Source organism: Hemitrygon akajei, chromosome 1, assembly GCF_048418815.1.
Source record: "Hemitrygon akajei chromosome 1, sHemAka1.3, whole genome shotgun sequence".
Classification (NCBI taxonomy): Eukaryota; Metazoa; Chordata; class Chondrichthyes; order Myliobatiformes; family Dasyatidae; genus Hemitrygon; species Hemitrygon akajei.
Genome location: NC_133124.1, coordinates 110,570,515 through 110,588,934, shown reverse-complemented (window position 1 = coordinate 110,588,934; position 18,420 = coordinate 110,570,515). Strand labels below are relative to the sequence as shown.

At 38.0% G+C, this 18,420-nt stretch overlaps 1 protein-coding gene across 1 annotated transcript in view; it reads right to left on the bottom strand.

The window, feature by feature from the left end:
* LOC140729787 (septin-7) overlaps positions 1–18,420 on the bottom strand; it is a 131,007-nt gene that overhangs the window by 77,427 nt on the left and 35,160 nt on the right. The window contains exon 2 of the mRNA XM_073050007.1: positions 10,483–10,589. Coding sequence (XP_072906108.1) covers positions 10,483–10,589 — 107 coding nt within the window. The remainder of the gene's footprint in view (positions 1–10,482; positions 10,590–18,420) is intronic.

Genomic DNA, 18,420 nt, shown 5'->3' with positions numbered 1-18,420 from the left:
CTTATACTAGTATTCAAAGCAAGTAAATTAATGACAAGTGGAGTACAATTCTCCAAACCATTTTTTCCAACATATCAATTCTTACTCTTTAGTTTCACAACAGCCAAGTCCAATTTAAAAACCAAGTTTAAGAACCTGCACAGTACATAAAATGAAACTTAATTTAAATACACTTCACTTCAGAACACTTACACACACAAGATTAGTGAGAGTGGCTGGCAGGTTTAACACAAAGTTCTACTCAAATATTCACTGGTTTAGTGATGGAAAATTAAGCAAGGGATAAGGTGGCTTGACAGTTATGTTTAGTTAACTAGCCCAGTCTACAAAAATTTGTCGACACCACAAATACCACTTCCGCTGGTCAGAACTGCAAATAGAAGTTTGGCTGAACAGTTTGGTTAATGATAGTTGGCAGTCTGGCTGAATAACTTCATTGCAGTTTAACAGCAACAAATTCCAATATTAACAACACAACACCCTACACATTTCACTACTTTTGGTGCCATTTAAATTTCACAACTCAAATCATCAGTTGTCACAACCCATGTGGAAATTCAAAGGAAGGACACCAAATAAGAAAAACTTTTTTTAAAAAATTGCAGCTGCAGAAAATCTAATGAAAAACAGTGGGGCTGAAAAACTATCTGCTTCTCTCTCTATACACTGCCTGATCTACTAAACATACTAATGGTGTATTCCTTTTGAAATAAAATTTTCAAAAGCTTTGAGAACCACAGCCATCAATTTCCAAGTCATATTTTTCTATATTTAACTGGGATAAAAGTTATCCTAGTTATCAGATCATTGAATGGTCCCTGGAATAATAAAATGGTCTCTTGAAGTTTTGGCCTTATACCTCACAGCCTGCCTGCACTTTCTCTGTAACACTTTACTTTGCATTCAGTTATTATTTTCTCCTGTACCTCTCTATGCATTGTGATGAAATGATCTGTTATAGATGGCATAAAAATTTTCACATCTTTGTACATGTGACAATAATAGACCAATTTACCAGTTATTAAGGTAGATAAATTTCACTCCTTAGAGGATTATTTTATTATATATTATACAAATACAGTTTTAATCTGTCTCAAAGCACATCACTGAGACTTGATTTCTGAAACCTAGCAAATGTAAAGTTCCAAACAAAACATACAACTTCATAAAATTCTAACTCAGTAGAGAAGAAATGAGAAATTAACTCAAAAGATACAAACTGCTATGAGGAATAATGGAAAATATTACCAATTGTAAGAGCACTCAAAACATTTTTTCCCGGGGAAAATACAAAACTATACAAAAGTGAATATGGAGAACAGATTAAAATAAAGTAGATTAAAAAGTTGAGAGAACAAAAGCCTAGGCAGCATCTATGGAGGGAAATGAACAGTTAACGTTTTGGACTGAAAACCATCATCTGATGAAGGGTCTTAGCCCGAAATGTCAACTGTTCATTTCCTTCCATAGATGCTGCCTCACCTACTGAGTTGCTACAGAAATCTGTGTAGTTGCTCAAGATTTCCAGCATCTGAAGAATCTTGTAATGAGAAAAAAAGACTAAGCTTTGATAGATACAGAAATAGCTTTAACAGAAAGTTTGAATTGCTAACTGGCATGGTCTTCTGATGAATAGTGTCCCATCATACTGGATCATTTCCTTGGCTGAAATACTGGTACAGGGCCAAATGTTTCACAGTAAGCTTGGCCAGCTTGTGCAATTATTCCCTCTGGGATCAGCTTTAGCATATCACGCCTTTTTAATCTGTACATCAATGAACTGCCAAAATTCAGACTGCAGCTATCCACTTATTCTGGTGACTGTACCATTGTGACTCAAGCTCATTGCCTTCCTATCCCAGAAATTATGCTTCCCAACGATTTGAAACTTAATAGATCATTGCACAAAATGCACTGTTGAGTACCAAAACCATCTTCTACTTGCAGCTTCCCTGGAATTTCTACTAAATGGTAAGCTTCAGTCTAAATGCCATAACCCAGAAATTATCTATCTTTCAACACTCAATCTGTCAAGTGAGCAAGTGCTGCAAAATGACACCGCACATCCATTTGAACTTACTTACACACCAAACTAGCAGATACTCATCTATATTGCAGTGTCCCATTTCAGGTACAGTACACCCTACAGTACAGTACCACTGACCTGCAATATCACCCCCGCTACCTTGAATTTTCTAATTTCGTAGAAAGTGCAAGACAGTAATATTTGACACCAGTTAGCTTGAACCATTCCCTACACACCACTTTTAGACACAACAAACAAGCCAGTCCATTGCCATTCCCCGGTCTTTGCCAACAATGACAAAAATGAAAATGGATAGAACTCTAGTGATTTTTGAGCATGGTTGGGGCATTCATTAGAAGTGGATAAAAAGGGCAGATATTGAAGTAATGGTCAAGTTGCAAACATTAGGAAATAACTACAAAAGAAGCAGCTAGTCATTTAAAATTAGCATAGATTACAAGAGGATGGAGAGTCTCTGGAATTTTAAGACTAGGTTAGATAGATTTTTGCATAGTAGGAGAATTAAGGGTTATGGGAGAAGGCAGGTAGGTGGAAATGAGTCCATGGCCAGATCAGCCATGATCTTATTGAATGGTGGAGCAGGCTCGACAGGCCAGATGGCCTATTCCTACTCCTATCTCTTATGGTCTCTGCTCTTGATTGTTGTCGAAGCCAGATCATTAGACACATTTAAGGTGGAGATAGATACATATTGAAAGATCAAAGTATTGAGAGTTATGAGGAACTGGCACACAGAAAAGGAGTTGAGGCCAACGTAGATCAGCCATAACCATAGAGTATGGTGGAGCAGGTCTGAGGGTTCTGTTAGTCTACTCCTGTTTTATTTTTCTTGTGATCTGATTGGTCATTGAGACAAACTACAGTCCGTTATATTGTGCACTTAGCTGGACAAAAAAAAAATTGCAAGTCACTTCACAACATGAAAAAATATCCAAGCTTGATAATAATCATCAAGTTAGGCAGTACATCCAGCAATGAGAAGTAAAACACTATAAAAGACTGATTCATTCAAAAAGCAGTTAATAAATTATATAACACAAACAAAATGCTGGTGGAACACAACAGGCCAGGCAGCATCTATAGGGAGAAGCACTGTCGACGTTTCAGGCCAAGACCCTTTGTCAGGACTAACCGAAAGGTAGTAAGAGATTTGAAAGTAGTGGGGGGGGAGGGGGAAATGAGAAATGATAGGAAAAGACTCCAGAGGGGGTGGGATGAAGCTAAGAGCTGGAAAGGTGATTGGCGAAAGTGATACAGAGCTGGAGAAGGGAAAGGATCATGGGACGGGAGGCCTCGGGAGAAAGAAAGGGGGAGGGGGAAGCACCAGAGGGAGATGCAGAACAGGCAAACAACTAAATATGTCAGGGATGGGGTAAGAAGGGGAGGAGGGGCATTAACGGAAGTTAGAGAAGTCAATGTTCATGCCATCAGGTTGGAGGCTACCCAGCCAGTATACAAGGTGTTGTTCCTCCAACCTGAGTTTGGATTCATTTTGACAATAGAGGCGGCCATGGATAGACATATCAGAATGGGAATGGGACGTGGAATTAAAATGCGTGGCCACTGGGAGATCCTGCTTTTTCTGGCGGACCAAGCGTAGGTGTTCATAATAAATTATATGTAAAGAATCAAACACATTATCTGTAATAAAACTTTGTATATCACTGTAGAAAAAGACTAGTGATTTAAATTCATCTCTAGCAAATAAAAATCACAAACGTACACTTAAGGGTTGTCTCCAATTATGTCTTGTTTTTGTCAACAGCTACATGGTTTGACAAGCTGGAAATTCTAAGACAATTGGCGCTGCAAGAATTTTAAGTATGAAAGCAGTTCATTGCTACTTTCTGCAGGCTGGCACTGACAAGTCTGGCTAGCACAAAAACTAACTATTGTCTCCAGACTGATATGTTTTGTTTGTTCTTCAATCAATACAGTGAGACCCTTTATTACTGGAATGTTACAATATTTCACTTCATCATGAACAAACTAATGAATATTCATGTCATTTGAAATCCTGGAAAATATAGGCCTGTATTCATAAAAACTATGGGTCTTTATTCAACTGATATCTTCAAATAAGCTATATAGTTTGCAGGTAGTTGTTTATCTTCCCAAAGATGGAACACAAATCCAATCACAAATATAAGCATGACAAATTGTGAAATAAAACTCCATTTACACTGCAATATTTAATCCTTGCTATCCCTACTGCATACTCAAAAATTAAATTTTCTATATCACTCGAGTAGAACTGGCAATTCACAACCAATCTGGGCAAAATAATTTCTTTTGGTAACCCTCAGAAGCTTAATGTCATTTTAACTCAAAGCACTGAATCAAATTCTCAAAAGTCAGAAGAAACTAACTGTACTGAAAAGCAGTTAGTCACAACAAATACCAACATGAGCTGGCTGGATAATGTGGAAGAATAATAATATCCAAACCATATACCGGATTAATTGAGAAATGCAATGTGATCTAAATTACAACACAGAACATTCATATAATTCTGATTTTTTTATGAATAAGAAATCTTCAATAAAACTCACAAGCAGCCCTGAGTATCCAGATGTGAGTTAATCCTTGGGAAACTTCAGGGCTGACCATTGCTGCTGCAAGTAGGGATCAAGCTAAAATACCTGTTACTTAATTTCTAAAGTCCTTTAGTTGTGTGAATTAATAATTATTCATATCACTTTTCAAGATGCAGGTAGCTTTAGTTATTCAAATTGCTAAGCATGAACAGATCAAACTTCCTGACAGCAATTTTTTCACTGCATAATTACACTCCTTTAGGAGTCATTAGGTTTCACTGTATATTCAATTATTACCTACAAATTGTATCAAAGCATGTTTTGCTTGGTATTTTTGAACCGATGTACCAAGTCCTCTGATTAATCTTGTTACCTTGTATTCTCAGCACAAAATTAACCAGAACGTACCTCGTTTGCTTCCTTTACACAGGAAGTAGGAACTGAGGAATCTGACTTTTCTGTTCAAACCTGCTCATTGTCAATCTTCTGTACATCACAAAGCTATCAAATTTCCATGGCCATGTTGTCCAATAAAAACCTATCAAATTCAGCTAGCATCTCTCAATTTTTAATGACAATATGTTCTATTCTTATCTCATTTCATGGTGTATTTTCTAACTTCTCTTCTGGATGGCTTTGCCCATCTCAGCTATTAAAAGTTAGAGCAACTTGAACTGGATTTCTCACTGACATAATGCCTCAATTTACCTCAGTACCGTAGATTCCGGATTTTAAGCCGCTACTTTTTTTCCACATTTTGAACAGCTTTGAACTTTGCGGCCTTTAATACGGAGCGGCTAATGCATTATTTTTTTTCATGCCGCCTCGTAAACATTTTGCCTCGTAACAGTAGACCAATAAAATTGATGAGTAGTTCACAGAGGTCCAATGAAATTGTACGATAAATCAAGCGCACTTTCACAATTAAATTATTGTAAATCAGTCATTTGTACTCACCCTCATCAACATGGAAAACACTCGAAGCATTGTGCTGCCTTATGGCAGTTATTTCGTTTATAATATTTTCGCTTAGTAATTCATTTTCTAGTTAAAGTTAGAAGAGTTTTAACTATATTTGTTTTCTGTACTACATCACGGGATGCTATGACGTCACACCCGGTTTCGCCGCGTCTTGTGGGATACCAGTTTGCGATAAACGGGAAGGAGGGGGCATTAGACCCGAGCGAAACGCTGCTTTTAAATGCCGTTTGCGATAAAACGGGACGGCGGGGGTCGAGCGGCGGAGCGAAAATGCTGCTTTTAAGTTAAAGGCGATCAATAACTTTTCCTGGTAGGCTGCAGTATATATATTTTTTACCGGTCGTTAGGAGATATTGGAATGTTGTTCAGTAAAGAAGTATACGCAACGTATATTTAAAAGTAGCCGCGTTACGGGCACGGTTCGAAAAAAAGCATTTGCAATATGTATTTGTTTTTGTTACCATATGGATTTAATTAAAAGTTAAAAAATCCTCACGTGTAATATCTTTCTGTGTAAATATCTCATATTACAACGTGGGACACCTGCGGCCGAAAATCCGGTGCGGCCTAAAATCCGGTGCGGCCTTTACAAGTAAAAAATTGATTTTATTTCTAAAATTAGAGCCAGCGGCTTTTAATCAGGTGCGCTCTGTAGTCCGGAATCTACGGTAATTTACTGAAAATTTAAAATATGACAAAACTCTAAGTCTTGTAATACTACAGTCCAGACATGGTCTAAGGGCAATGCAAAGCAGCAAAACTAAAGCTAACATTCCATGATGATGAATTATTTTATGATTATAAACTTAACATTTAACAATTGTCAAATGTGTTCCTCTTTATTCCAATTAGAACCATGCCACAATTTTGTCCACTCAATCTTTGTAATCTTCTGCTGCCATTCACATAACTGAATATGCCGCTAACCTGTGTGCTTATTTTCAAATTTGGTTATGTGCCTCCGATGAATAACCAAGTCATTAATATAGTGAATTTTTGCAGTTCCTGCATAAAGTTGTGGTCACCTTTAAATCACTTCTTTCCCAGAAAAGTCCATTCTATTCCATTAACTATCTAACTCAAGTCCTATCCCAGGTTAATAATCTGTTTTCAATTACTTGGATTTCAAATTTAAGTAACAGACTCTTCTGTGCAGTCTTGCTAAATTCAGTTTGGAAATCAACATCAGCAATGGCCAGACATCCTTCTCCATTACTATACATAGTTCCATTAAGTAATTACAGTGCTCAATTCTTTACAATTCTACTTTGGCTCTAACTAGCATTTTTTTTTCTTCAAGGACTAAATGATCACTAAATTTCATTGAAAGTTTAGTGACTCCCCCCCCCCCACTCTTCCCAAAGACATGTAGCTGTGTTTACTATTTTCTAAGATAAGAGGAGAAATCCTTATTTAAGGGCAGCATAGAAACTACTGCTTAGCATTTCAGACGAGATCTGATAGAATATACAAAATTATGAAGGGTATAGATAGGGTAAATGCAAGCAGGTTGGGTAGGACTACAACTGGAGGTCATGGGTTAAAGGTAAAAGGAGAAATGCTCAAGGGGAACTTGAGGAGAACTTCAATCAGAGGGCGATGAGAGTGTGGAACAAGCTGGTAATGCAAGTGGTGCTCGTGAGATGATTTCAATGTTTAAGAAAAGTTTGGATAGCTACACAGATGGTAGGGGTATGGAGGGCTATAGTCACATTGCAGGTCGATGGGAGTAGGCAGCTTAAATGGCTCAGCATGGACCAGATGGCCCAAAAGGCCCGTTTCTGTCCTGTACTTTTTATGACTATATTACTTCCTCTGCTGCTCCCCTTAAAGCACAAAATGGAATACAACAGACCATGGCAATTTGCCACTCTTTAATCCCATTAATCTTTCTAATATTGTTCTCTTACGCAGAGTTCCAGTCCATGGTTTATTATTTGTTCCTCTCAAACATCAGATATGTTAGCTTCCTTTTCTATTGTGCAGATGAAGTAATTATTCAACAAGTCTGACATTTCCTCACTTTCGTTTGAAATATTATTTGCATCTATTTCCAAAAGGCTCTATATTACCTCTAATACAACAGAAAAATGCTAATTTTGGAATTCATTGCATGTGGCCCTGTTTTCAAGGTCCTTGACTGTCTGTCTTCCATGTCCTTTATCTCTGCCCCAATACAAGTCTGTACTTCCTTCGTTACCTTTGCAAAGTGGAGCTCTATCAACAAGTACTGAATAGTCTTGAATGAAAGTAAATTGGTTTGTGAACTCCTCCCAACATTTAGCTATATTTTCTCCTATTAAAAATTGGTGAGGATTTAGTTTTGTCAGCCACCATCTAACGCTTAGACTGCATTAACAGTTAGTAAGTCTAGATTTTGGTAAGTTTCTCATCTTCAAATGTTAATAAATGTTGCCAGATCAGATTAACAGCAGTCTTTTGCATCATCTATCAATGAAACTAACATGGCTTGAGGTCCTTCTGGTTCCAGTCAGTACATAACACTCCCAAACGCACTCAAAAGAATCATTATATATCTATTTTGTGATGCATTGTTCTTCCCAGTGAGAATTAGGTCTTCCATTAAAACAAAATTAACTTTACTACAAGCCTCTTTGATTGACATTCATATATCATGCCCCTTAGTAGCTGCTAACAGGAAGTCTGTAGACACCTCATGAAGCACTTTAAAGCCTTTCTATTCCTTCATCCAAACCATTCTAAAATGAACAGATGGAATAAAAACTGAAAAATGCCAAGTGATACTTGGGTAAATATGTTTTACCCCTAAATTAGAGACCACTTTTCAGATTGTTACTTATTCCACTGAAAGGAAAATTACATCTCTTCATCTTGCCAAGTAACAAACTTGGTAGGCCAGATTTAAAACTGGTTAAAGAGAGCAATATGAAAAAGTCTTGAAACTATTCCAAATCCGTTGATTTACAAGTTACAGTGAAAATTTGACATTTGGTTTTATTTTTAAACTACAGAGAAATCTCCAGTAATGCCACAGGCATTGGAATGAAGACAACATGAATGAAAATGAATTTAATCTTTCTTGGGTTGAAGCCGACTTGTGCCAAACAGACTGATGCGAGGAAACAGCACAATGCTGCAACATGTGGCAAATACAAACAAGGGGTTTGTGAATAAGAGAGGCCCTACTAAATGGTACAGTGACTTGTATTTTGACAACACTCCTCCAAATGGACTTTGAAATCAGGTGAATGCAGAGCACAAGAAGAAATTTCAACATCTGGCATCTTGACATTCATTGTGCCTCTACCCTTTGGATATATTTCCATCAAGCACTCAGTTTATAGGAATATGTCTTTTTAATCAGAGAATCCCAATAGTGAAATAAATATTTAGTCTACATAACAAGTTCAACAGTTAATTTCTAGGCTCTACTAAATATCAGCACTTTTGTAATAATCTTTTAATACCCAAATGGAGAACTTGGATAGCATTTGAAATCTACAGCATAGCAAGCTTTCAAAATGTTATAATGGTTCAGAAACAGTTATTACCTCTCAACCATCAAGTTCTTGATCCGAGGGATAACTTCACTCACCCCCATTACTCAACTGTTTCCACAACCTATGGATTCACCTTCAAGGACTCTTCATCTCATGTTCTCTATATTTATTGATTTTTTCTCTTTTTTGTATTTAATAACAGTTTATTGTTATTTTTAGTTTGCACATTGGTTGCTGCCTGTCCTTCAGGGTGGGCTTTTTCAAAGATTCTAATGCATTTCTTGTATTTACTGTGATTGCCCACAAGAAAATGATTCTTAGGGCTGTATATGATGACAGGTATGTACTTTGATAATAAATTTTACTTTGAACTTTGGAGTAATGTATTCTAAACTTCAGATTATATTGGGTTGCTTCGTCTACTGCAGACACACTGGAGATTTATGTCAAAGACAACCGGCCAACAAATTGAAACAGGGATCCAACCCCCACCTCATTATTCCATGTTCCTAAGGACAAATGTATGATCACTGTTGCAAAAAAAAAGCAAAACACGTTGAATACAGTGGATTCCACTTAACTGACCATTAGTTAACCAGGACAGCCACTTACTTGGGACAACTCTTAGGATTCCCTTCATTGATTTATGACACTATGCTGCTTGATTGGGACAGGAGACTGCAGCCGAACAGTTTCTAACTAGCATCAGTTGAGTGCACTTGCATGGCCATTAGACACTAAACTATGCTTAGAGCGAACAGTTTTTAAAATAGTGTCAGTTGAGTGTGTACAAATAGCAGAGATTTTTCTCACTAATAGTTGGAGGGAAATAAGCAGTAAGACAATTTAGAACTGTTTTGCTCACTGTGTTTTCAAGTATCCAAGCTTAGAGATGCCAGAAAGGGGCAGGACTGAAAATGAAATGATTTCACTACTTCAAGTTAGGAACTACGAAGAGCTTGAAGGTATTGACAATTGTCTTGGAAGTTATAATGAAAATGAAGATTTGGAGTTTGCAATCATCGAAAGCATTGTATGAAGGCAGTCCATTATCTGCACACTGTGTCTGCGCTGATTTTATTCATTTACAACATGAAAGTGTATACAGGATGAATTCCTCAGACAATAACTATTAGGTATCAATACACAGTTTCATAGTACTATAATAGTATTGGTAGTGTTCTAATTTGTTCTGTGTTTCATTTAAATACAAAATTCATTACTCAGTTAAATGGTAATTTCTCTTTTTTTTTATACCTTTTTAATTATTTCCATGAAACTTCAGCTAATTAGGACAGCTGTTTAATTGAACCAAAATACAATGGTCTTGATGTGTCCCAATTAACTGGAATTCATTGCCACTTCAATTCAACACAAATACAAACACTCAGTGTAAAACTAAACCAGCCATACATTTTGCAGACTGAAGACGTACCAGGACTGTTTTTTTGATCCTATGTGAAGGGCCGGGGTACTCTGATGAATACAAGTCTGTCAGAAACAAAGAGTTGATGAGCGTCGATTTTCCTAATCCTGATTCACCTGCAACATAAAGTTAAGAAAAAGTTCAGCTGTCAGGCAACACATTCTACAACTTACATGCATTCCTAAATGTTGTTAAGATCCTTCACCCTCTTACACTTCTGACATGAAAAACATTGTTTGCTGCAGTGAGATTATTCAAGACCTGTTAAAGCTATGTGAACAAATAAAATGCTAGAATTTCACTGTGCATCCAAAACCAGCAATTCAAACTACCGGTAATCAATAACCCAACTACTCTTAAGAGTTTTCAAATTATACAAGTCCTGTCAAACAAACAGTGCAGTGAAGGCCACCAACCCAAAACTTGATGGTTTTCCCCTTCACTGATACCAGATGATTTGGCGTGCGTTTCTGGGAAAAATGAGTAAGATGCAGGATATGCGTATTCCAAAAGTGAAAAAATACTCAAATGGCAAAATAGTTCAACCGTGGCTGACAAGGGAAGTCAAAACTAATGTAAAAACAAAAGAGAAGGCATACAACAAAGCAAAAATTAGTGGGAGCCAACAGAGAGCAACTAAAAGAATCATTAGAAGGGAAACATGAAATATGAAAGCAAGCTAGCAAATAATATCAAAGTGGATTGTAAAAACTTTTTCAAGTAAAAAACAAGAGAGATGAGAGTGTATATAGGACTGCTAGAAAATGAGGTAGGACAAATAATAACAAGGGACAAGAAGATGTCAAATGAACTAAATTAGTATTTTGCATCAGTCTTCACTGTGGAAGACACTAGCAGTATGCCTAATGTTGTAGCATGTGAAGGAAGAGAAATGAGTGCAGTTACTTTTACAAGGGAGAAGGTGCTCAAAAAAGCTGAAAGACCAAAAAATACATAAGTCACCCGGAGCAGATGAACTGCAGCCTAGGATTCTGAAAGAGGTAACGTTAGAGATTGTGGTGGCATTAGAAATTATCTTTCTAAAATCATTGGACTCTGGATGAAAATTGCCAGAGGACTGGAAAAATGCAAATGTCACTCCACTCTTTAAGAAAAGGACAAAAGCAGCAGAAAGGAAATTATAGATCAGTTAGCCTGACCTCAGTGGTTGGGAAGATGTTAAGAGTCAATAGTCAAGAACGAGGTGACGGAGTACTTGGCGACACTGGACAAGATAGGACAAAGTCAGCATGGGTTCCTTCAGGGAAAATTCTGCCTGATGGACCTGTTGGAATTCTTTCAGGAAATTACAAGTAGAATAGATAAAGAGGATGCAGTGGATATCTGAACTTTCAGAAGGCCTTTGACAAGGTGCCACACAAGGCTGCTTACCAAGATAAGAGCCCACGGTATTACAGGAAAGTTACTAAGATGGTTCGAGTATTGGCTGATTGGAAGAAGGCAGCAAGTGGGAATAAAAGGATCCTTGTCTGGTTGACTGCCAGCGACTAATGGTGTTCCGCAGGGGTCGGTGTTACGCTGTACATCAATAATTTACATTGATGAAGAAATAGATGGCTTCCTTGCTAAGTTTGCAAATGATATGAAGATTGGTGGAGGGGCAGGTAGTGTTCAGGAAACAGGTAGGATGCAGAAGACTTAGATGAAGAGAATGGGCAAGAAACTGGCAAATGAAATACAATGTTGGAAATTGCATGTTCATGCACTTTGGTAGTAGAAATAAATGCATGGACTATTTCTAAATGGGGAGAAAATCCAAAAATCTGAAATGCAAAGGGACTTGGGAGTCCTTGAGCAGAACACCCTAAAGGTTAACTTGCAGGTTGAGTCTGTGGTGAGGAAGGCAAATGCAATGTTAGCATACATTTCAAGGTGTATTTAAGGCAGAGATTGATAGACTCTTAATTGGACATAGCATCAAACGTTACAGGAAGAAGGCTGGGAAATGAGGTTGAGGAGGAGATAAAAAGGATCAGCCATGATTGAATGGCACAGCAGACTGGATGGGCCAAATGGCATAATTCTACTCCCATGTCTTGTGGTCATATGATTTTCTGGGCTTTTTTAGTTGCTTGTGTTTAATTTTACATTCCCAGCATCTGCAGGTATGGCATTTGGATTAATGCGCGATTGTAAAATGGTCAAATATCCTAAACACCTGCACAAACAAAATCCTTGTCATACAACAAAGGTCTTCTTACTACCGGACTTCTTTCAAAGTTCAAATGATTGATTTGGTGCTTTACCTCAGTTATTTAACTTCAATGTAAAACCATCAGGTGAAAAAATTCTCATCTTTTGACACCTCTCATTCTTTGACAAGGTAATTCAAAGATTCAGCACGTTGATAAAATACACTTTTATTGAGAAAATTCACTTAAAGGTGAAGAATGGAAAAAACTAAGGGAAGATTTGTTGCAAGGATAAGTAGCAGATAGAATGGAAGTAAATGTGCAGAACAGCAGCATCAACTTCGATCAACTGGGCAACATGGCTTCCTCCTGTGGTACACATTTATTAGTACTGCCATAGAGCTCTGAGTGTTTGTTTACCTCTTTAGTGTAAAGAAATACTCCGCAAATATTATTGGAATACTAACACAATGAAAAGGTCCATCATTTTTAACTTCCAAAACGTACAAATAATTACAAAGCCTTGCCACCTGATCATCAATCCCAATGTTTTAAATTGCTTTAGCAAATTCAGTACCTCCCAAGCCTAAAGAATCGCAGTCCCTATTCCATACTGCAAAACTGTGGCCAGCAACTTTTTACCTCTCCCTATTTAAAAACGCCATTTTTCTATTTCCCCCCATTAAAGTTAATGCCATGTTTTTCATCTTCTATTCCGATTGTTACCTCCTTGCCGAGAACTTCCCAAGTTCCTTCCCCCACATCTTCCTCAAAGCCCACTCCATCCTCTGAAAACTTTATCCAGATTCAGATTCTTTTTTCTAAATCACATTAACAACCAACACAACCCAAGGATGTGCTGGGGCAGCCCACAAATGTCGGAACACATTCCAGCCCCAAAACAGCCTACACACAATATTCAGCAGAACAAGCCCTTCTCCAACCCACACACAGGCAGGCCACCAACCACCAGTCCTTGGCCACAACTCTCAGATATCAGGCCTTCACCCTTCTATCCCTGGCCCAGACTCACAGATGCAGGGGCTTTGACCTTAAGCCTCAATCTCCTGACTTGGCTGACCTCTGGGTATCAACACCAGGACTCATCAATCATAAGACTTAACCTCAAGCCTTAACCTCTGTACCCGCATGTGCCTTGACCCCGGTTCACAAGGACCAGTGGGGGTTACCTGCCCAATTGGATGTCCGAGACTGGATTCTCCGAACTGGAGGTCATCAGCTCTCATCATAAGGGCCCATTGCCCTTGGTCATTGACCAAGATGCCTGCTGACCTGACATCCATCCACGGGGATTGCTGGCCTTCAACTTTGGAGTGCTCTGAATGCTGGCTTTTGCCAGTCTTTTCAATTACTGCCTGACCTCTAATTCCATCACATCCCTGTCCCAATACCCTAACATGACCCCAGCTCCCTGCACTTACCACAAAACCATCCCTACGGACCTAAAAGTCTGAGGCAAGAACTCCAGAGACATCACAGCTCAGAGCCATATTGACTGGAAGGATAGACAAGGTTAATGAAAAGCCACAATCCTTAAAATGACCTTTTGGTTTCTTGATTTGATGGAAGAACTCGGCCCAAAATGTTCCTCCAATATTTTGTGTTGCTTTTGATACTACTGCTTTGTTTCTGTTAACTAAACCTCAGTCAGTGTCAGTGTATTATTTCCCCGCCCTATATACTCAAATTTTATTTAACTCCTTTTATCTGGTACCTTTTTGAAGGTTTTCTCAATGTGCAAATACTTCATTTGACTGAGATTAAATCACAACCCTTATCATTTGAATTAAAACACTTCAGTTATCCATATGGAATTCTGTTCTGAAAATAAAGCCTATATTAACCTGTGAATGATTAGAGTGCCACATCTGAAGTGGAACAAGTTCCCACATCTCCACTCCAAACTTCTACCCATTACTCTAAAACAAGAACATTTCCAAAGTAAATTGTTACATGCCTGAAATCAGAAAATAAAACATTAAAACTCATTAAAATAGAAATAAGTACTAATACTGAGCTATCAGGTGGGAAGATTTAGAAAGGTACCTCATGCACCTTATTCTATTATAGAATAAACTTCAAGCCATTTTGCAGCATTGTTACAAATTATACAAATTTGTAATTACAAAGCATACAAATTAAATTGCTGAAAGCTTTGCAGGAACACTTTATATACACACACACACACACACATATATATATACACACACACACATATATATAGTTTGCTTTCACACTAAAAACAAAATAACTTTGCAATCAACTATAAGAGGCGAAGATATCCACTCAATATACCCACTCATTACTAGGATGTTGTTTATTTGAGACTAGCAGTTAACATGTAGTCCCAAAACTAAGCTGCATTATAATGTGAAAATGCAATTTGAAACTCCATAAACAGCTATCAAGAGCAAAACAGCACCAAATGCTAAAGTCATCTTTAAAGCAACCTCTTTTGTCAAGGCACATGCACACACAAAAGGCAAATATTCACCAAGTACCCTTGCTACAGCATTCCAAAAATTCTTTCATTTTTATCAGTGCCAAAACATCCATGTCTATCCAGCAGCAAGTTTGCTGGAGACATTCCTGGAACAGATTACCAGACCAGATTGAGCCATCGATACTTGAAAATCCAAACAAAATTTACATTCTTATGTGGTCAGCAACTTGACCTAAATCATGAAGCAATGACAAGTGATGATGCATTATCAAAAAACTGCTAACAACCCTCATTAGACTATCGAATGTATTTCAGCAATTTCAGAAACACTGTCTCAGCATGGATCAACTTGTTAGTTTAACCACTGAACATAAACAAAATCAGTAGAGCTATTTTAATGCTGGTTAGCAATGATCTGCAAAATTTTGCACATACACCAAATCAGCTATCCTACCATTACAGCACTAATGAGTTTCACAAAGACAGAGAAACTGTACAGTGAGCATTGCAGCAAAGAGGAGGCCTTATTTGCAACCAGAGCAGTGGATGCAGAATTAGGACAAAAATCAAAGACAGCTGACAAGAGTCTGTTTAAGCTTGAATATACTGCATTCTAAAATCATCTTAATATTATTAATTGATCTGCAGTCTAATATCTCTTTACTCATCAGATACCCAGCATATCAGAGTTCTACAAGTCTCATGCCACTGGCTCAAGTGCATACTTCAGTGCAATGCTCACTAAATGTTGCTTGTTGCAGGCAAAGAATGAAGCTTTATTTGTCACATGTACATTGAAACAATCTACATGAATTGTGTTGTTGGTAACTGATGCAAACACAGTCCAAGAATGTGCTGGGGGCTACGCCAACATAGCATGCCCACAACTCGCTAAGCCTAACCAATGCACCTTTGGAATGTGGATGGAAGCCGGGCATCCAGAGGAAACCCGCACAGTCACAGGGAGAATGTACAGTGGTGGGAATTGGTGATTGCTGGCACTGTCGAGTGCTGCACTAACTGCTACACTGCCATGCCATCCCCTTCTTTCACCATTCAAACATAAAAATAGGCTTCATTGCACTGTTTGAAGGGAAGAAGAGTTTCTCCTCACATCCTGGTCAAAATGCCTCAAATATGGAACTGATATATGCACTTTGTGGAACTTATATGCAAGATAGTTGCTGCATTGTTGTGTATTACAACCATAGCTAGATTCAGGAATAATGTACCTGTTTGTTCCAAGATTGAGAGTAACACTTCTGCATGTGGCTGCATATTCCAGAAGATGGTTCACAACTTAGTCACAGTGGGAGAGAATCATTATTGCTACTAAGAATGAGGCAGTTAAAAAGGAAGTACCGACAGGGAGGAAGTTTGAGCCAAAGGTAGGGTTTCCAAATACAATGTTAATTGCATGCAGCACGTATGAATTCAAGCTGTTGTTCAACTCAGCTGTGTCATGCTCAGTTGGCTTGGGATAACTCATCCCTTCAAAGGAAGTCACACAAAATGCTGCCTGGCCTGCTGAGTTCCTCGAGCATTTTGTGTGTGTTGCTCAGATTTCCAGCATCTGCAGATTTTCTCTTGTTTGCCTTCAAAGGAATTCATTCTTTTCTGTATAATATTCCATCAATTTCTGTATACAAAAATTACTTGTTGAATGGAGAGTTATAAAAATGACAGTAAAACAATACATTCTGAAGTCTTTTTGAAACACCAAAGGCATTTTCTATATCTTAAAAGAATGAAACAAACAGAAAAAAATTGGAAAAAACTCAGTTTAAGCAGTATTCACGGAAAGAGAAAAAGTTAATGTTTCAGGAACAACAAAATCTGCTCAAGGAACCTGGTAGGTTAAGCAACATCCGTGAGGAATGAGAGGTTAAGAGATGAACAGAATGAACCAGGTAGAAGAGGGAGGAGGGAATGGGTAAATGGATGATGGAAGTAGACAAAAGGAGCAGATGGAGCCGGGGATAGTTTGGAAGGGAAGGAAGACAGCTGGTGGAGATAATTGTTGGATCATGATAAGCAGGAACTCAGGGGGTATCAGTGCTAGAATCTGATAAGGAAGGCAGGCTCAGGAATCATTAAATGAAAGGAAGAGGAACAAGGAGGGGGATGGGGAGAAGCAGAGCCAACAGGTGAAATGTGTGGGTGGTAAGTGAATGGAGAAGTGTATGGTGCAAGTGATTTCCAACTTTAAAAAACTCTCTCGCCATCAAATGACTTAAGCACCATAACCATCAGTTTCCATCACTCCAAAATGAAACAAAGCTGGGATGGGGATGAAGCCAGGAACACGAGATTCCATGCTAAACTTGGAAATCTTAAGCCTCATTTCCCAATGATAACACTTCTAGATCGGTTATTATAAAGTCAGGTGCAGAGAAAGCATCACAGATATTGGAGCTCTTTTAAAACAAAGACACATTACTCTGAATGAGTGACAGTGAAAACTATTGCTGAATCAATTTGCACCACAGTTTAATGCTCACCAGAAATAGGTTAAGACAACTTCAACTCTTCACAAAATACCTTCTGAACCACAAGGGTCTTTGGGTTCTGATGTTTCAAACATAATTTCAAGTATAGTCAGCATGCCAAGTCCATGATTTAATCATCCCCTTCAACAAAGTACTTTTGTCTACAAATTATACACGGTCCACAGAAAATCCCAGAGGGAAGAAAAATAGCTTCGTGACAACACCTTGCTCATATTATACTTTACACATAGCAGAAAAATCAAGGGTAGTTAACCCCCTATTAACTATTTACTGGTCACGACTGTCTGAAATTCCCTAGATAGTAAGAAAATCACAACTGATAGGAAAACCAAAAATCTAACAACCAATTCAAGAAAGGATGGAGACAGAACAGGATACTTGGGGCAATTAATCTGGCATGTGTCAGTCACAAAATACTGGAATCATTGCTAAACGAATAACAGTAATACATTTCTAAAATCATCAAGCAGAGTCAGCATGGTTTTATAGTGAAATAGTGTTTGCCAAGTTTATTCAAACCATTTGAGAATGTATTGAGAAAGCAAGTGTAGGAAAGAGCAATTCCATGTATTTGGATTTCTGGAAAGCATCTGATAAACTGCTACTTAAAAAGTTGCTGTGCAAGAAATAAAGGTGTGTGTTACAAGGATAATTGTGTAACAAACAACAGAATTGGGATAGATAAGTGATTTTTCCAAGTAGGCAAGTTGTAATTAGCAGTGCCCCATACTGACAAGTTCTGAAACCGCAACTATTTGAAATCTATAATGATTGTTTAGATTGAGGAGCAAGCACATTGCTTATGATACGAAGGCAGGTG